The 4126-nt window shown below is 49.5% G+C and overlaps 1 protein-coding gene across 1 annotated transcript; it reads left to right on the forward strand.

Annotated features, from left to right (window-relative positions):
* On the forward strand, positions 1-3758 carry LOC103779535 (lysozyme g-like). Its single transcript, XM_008947167.1, has 5 exons — positions 1-43; positions 871-960; positions 2028-2224; positions 2463-2601; positions 3628-3758. The coding sequence occupies exons 1-5, from the start codon at positions 1-3 to the stop codon at positions 3756-3758; spliced, it is 600 nt and encodes a 199-aa protein (XP_008945415.1).
* The last annotated feature ends 368 nt before the right edge of the window (positions 3759-4126 follow it).

Raw genomic sequence — 4126 nt, forward strand, 5'->3', positions numbered from 1 at the left:
ATGATCCCCTCACTGCTCTTGCTAGGCCTTATGGCCCTTGTTGGTAAGCTTGGGTTCGGGCTTGGGCTGCTGTCGAAGCACCTGGGAACTGTTTGTAGAGGGGCTGCAGAGAGCAGGTGTGCAGTCAGGCCTGAGGTCCCCCCTCTGCGTGGTGCTGTAAAACCCTGTGCGACTGAAGGTCCTCAGCTGCTGTGTGAGGCAGCTTCCCACCCACGCCCACGTGTCCTTTAAACCAGCGTGTCTGGAGTGTGGGACTGACCCCAAAAGGGAGTTGCAGGCAGACCTTCTCTTGAGTTTCCCAGCTAACCTTAGCTGATCTCTCTACCTACTCAGAAATGATCTCACAAATGTGGCAAGCTGTTTGATGGAGGCCGTTCGTTCCTCGGTTACTGAGGAAGAAGGGTAATTTGCCCAGGCTGAGACAAGCATTCTCCTGAATTAATTCCTCACCGAGTTACAAAGAGGCACATGAGATGCTCTCAGCCACGGTGCTCACCAGCCATCATCTCGGCAGTCCCAGACACTGAGGGACATTGAATGGGAAGAGCCCTCTGACATAAATGCAGAGGCTACAGTTCCCCTCTCCATACCAAAGTTTAGACCTAACAGGGCAATTTATTCATGTAAATTGTAATTAGATTCATTCAATTCAGCCTATTCAATTAGAAAAGAACAAATTTCTGTTCTCTGTCTTTCTTTGATAACATCACTGATGGAGAGCAGCAGCAACCATACAAGCACGGCCAACACAAGGTGGTGTGGATTACTGGTCTGATGAATCCCTCACGCGTGACTTGTATGCACGTGCAGCACAGTGTATGGTATTGCTCTGAGATCTGTGTGTTCAAACACTTCCGTTTAATTTTTCAGCTCCATCCATGAGCTACAGTTGCTATGGTGACATAAGTGCTCTTCAACTCCCCAGGGTCTCCTGTACAGCTGTAAGAGCCCCAGACTGTGGTAGGTATCATTCATTACTTCATTTGTCACACTCTCTGCACCTGACAGAAAGATGTTTTGCCTTCTATTATTGCCAAATTAAAGGTGGTGCAGCTATTCAATTAGCCAAAAGGGAGAAAGCAACACCTCCTCTCCCAAAATGAAAGGTGCTGTGAAGCCTCAAGACCTGGTGGGAAGCAGGAGGACAAACTTTAGGTCCCCTAATTGGGATCCTCAGCTTCTAAGCAAAGGGAAATGGTGCAATTCCTTTGCAGTCAAATAGCTTCTTCATAAGCCAGGACTTTAGCATTAGCATCCTCACAAAACCCTGGGGCTTTTCTGCTTGAAGGGCAAGATGTGCAGAGCCAGGTCCCGAATGCTGGCATGGTGACCTGCGAGACACAGCTTGCAAGGGGAAGGTCCCAGGTGTGTAGCCATCCAACCTCTGGGTGGTTTTTGGTAACTCCTTCCCGTTTCCCTGTTTCTTGCCTTCTGTTATTGTCCTGTTATTGCCCTGTGTCACTACACAGCTGACTACATCAGATTCATAATGCTGAGACCTCCAAAGACTTTGCCACATACCTTGGATTTAGGTACCACCAGTGCAGACACCTGTTTGCAGGTGTCCAAGTATAGATCTGAGCCCACTTGCTTGTTTCCAAACTGTTTCAAAATTATGTTTAAAAGAACCCCACCTTTCCATACACAGCCTAAAAACATAGCTGTACTGCAGCTTGGCTGGTCAGTAGTAACACATCTCAATTTTTTCAAGTACAATTTGAAATTTCATTTTTCCAGGTCCAGAGCTGCATTTTGAGTAGTGTGGCAGCAGAATAGGACAAAGAATGCACTGTTCCACCTCCTGAGAAGCTGCTCTCTTCTCCTCATTATCTTTGGGTACTGGCACACAGCTCCCTGGCTATCGTCAAAGCCAGTAGGGTTGTGCTTGTTCCTCACGTGCCACTGCCCAACTCGGTGTAGCTGTGTTTTCTCTGAAACTCCAGTTACTCCTCTGATACAGCCTCTCGGGGGGAAAGCTCAGGCTTTGGACCGGAGGATGTGTCAGTCTGCCTTTTCCCGCGCCACAGGGCTTGCCATGATCCGGAGGGCTGCCGAGGCAGACGTCGTGCGCCTGAGGAGATACGAGATCCCCATTAGGAGAGTGGCCAGGAAGCTGTGCTTGGAGCCGGCGCTCATCGCCGGCCTCATCTCGCAGGAGAGCCGCGCTGGGCTGCTCCTGGACAACGGCTGGGACCGGGAGCGGCACAAGTACGGCCTCATGCAGGTACATCCGCCTCACGAGGCACAGAAACGTGCTTAGATCCCAGGCCTTGCCTCAGCAAATGACTGGTCTGTGTTCAGGACAGCACTTCAATGCATTCTCTCTACATCAAAGGCTGTGCTTAAGTGTTGATCTGAGTAAGGTCACTTCAGTGAGTCACAGCCTGGGAGTGCAAAGAGGGCGAAGCTACAGTGGTAGTTGTGTTCAGAGAGAAACCCGTTTTCTTGCTCGACTTTTCTAGCTTGGCAGGCAGCTACAACGCCCTCTCGGACTGTGGGACAGTGAAGAACATATAAACCAGGGCTCAACCATCCTGGTTCGTGCAATTAACGACGTGCGGGAAAGACATCCTACCTGGACCTGGGACCGACAGCTGAGAGGTAGGCAGTGGGCTATGCTGGAGAGGGACGTGCTGAGTGACGGGAGTGCTCTGCCTTTGTTGGGGTCACTTTTAAAGGAATCAGAGCATCGGCTTGGCAGATTTTATAGCTGCCAACACCCCCCAGCCCCCAGAGATTTCTAGTTTAAAAGAGGCAATCCCAAAGCAGCAGACTTGCAAGAGGTCTGAATATAGACACAGCCTCACAGCCTGTCCACAGGGCCTCCACATTTCTGCTGGCAGAAGAGAGACTGTGGTGGGACACCAAGCTCCATGGCAGCTTTTTTAGGCAGTAGGAAGCAGTGAGAAACCAGCCCAGCCTGGGAGCTGCCACAACAGCACAAAGACACCCTGTGCAGGCTAGGCAAACGTGTCAGGCACAACCTTGCCAGGTTGCCCCTTGATTTCAGTGACAAACATCCACAGACGGACACTACACTGGGCAGCTGGGCCACTGCTGGTGGATGGTTGGATTTGGGATCTCCTCAAGTTCCCTAGAAAAGGCATTGTGCACAGTGAGCATAAAAAGACCTCAAGTTATCCTCTTACCTGTTCATCCTACAAGTGAAATGGCTGTCAGGTGGGTAAATAAGGTAGAAAGCAACCAAAGAAAAGCCACTAGGGAAGGAAGAAATTGAGGGACCACAACACAACAGGCTTATTGTGTCAAAAAAGCTTAGAATCAAGGTTTGCTTGTTGTCCATGTTAGCACAGAGTGAACAAACCAGCATGCAGGCATTTCTCGTCCTCCCATCCTTGCTCTGCTACCGCCTTTTTAGATTATGCCCTTTTCAGGGACCAATGTGCCATTCCCATCTGAATTTGAAGGGAGTCATGGTTTCTTTCACTATAGAAACAAGGATTTTGCAAAATCAGTCACTTTCTAGTAATAAGGCACAAGTAGCAATTTCTGAAGTAGTTATGTAGGTTTGGTGAGATGCATGGCCCTTTCAGCTAAGAAATTTTACTTTCACATAGATATTTCTTACTTGTAAGCCTGTAACAACTCTTCCTTAACTCTTTCCAGGGGGAATCTGTACCTACCATGCAAGAATGGACAACATCCCAGTCTATGAGGAAGACCCCTGCGACAGAGACAACTACTATGTCAACAGCGTGATTAGGCGAGCCCAGTACTTTAAGAGACATGGGTTCTAGCCCACAAACCTGCCCTGCCACCAAGCCTCTCCTCTGTATAGACTAACCCAGTAGTGATTGTAGTACCCAGAGCACTTCCTCAGGTCTCCTGGCAGGACCAATGCTGGTGGCAATGGCACCTTGCTCACTCCAGCAGACACCAGCTCCCCACTTGCTGATGGGTGAGGTCAGCACCACCTTCCAGGAGCCCAACATGGATGAGATACCACAAGCTCAGGGACTTTGAAAGGTAGATAGGGACAAAACAGTGTCTGATGAGGAAGGTGTCTCTTCCCATCTAAAGCTAAACCCGGGATTGTTCATGGATACCCCAAGCACAGGCACATCTTCTAATCTTCTCCATCCACCTCTTTCCTTCTCACTAGTCA

This window comes from Merops nubicus, unplaced genomic scaffold, assembly GCF_000691845.1.
Source record: "Merops nubicus isolate BGI_N331 unplaced genomic scaffold, ASM69184v1 scaffold9389, whole genome shotgun sequence".
Taxonomy (NCBI): Eukaryota; Metazoa; Chordata; class Aves; order Coraciiformes; family Meropidae; genus Merops; species Merops nubicus.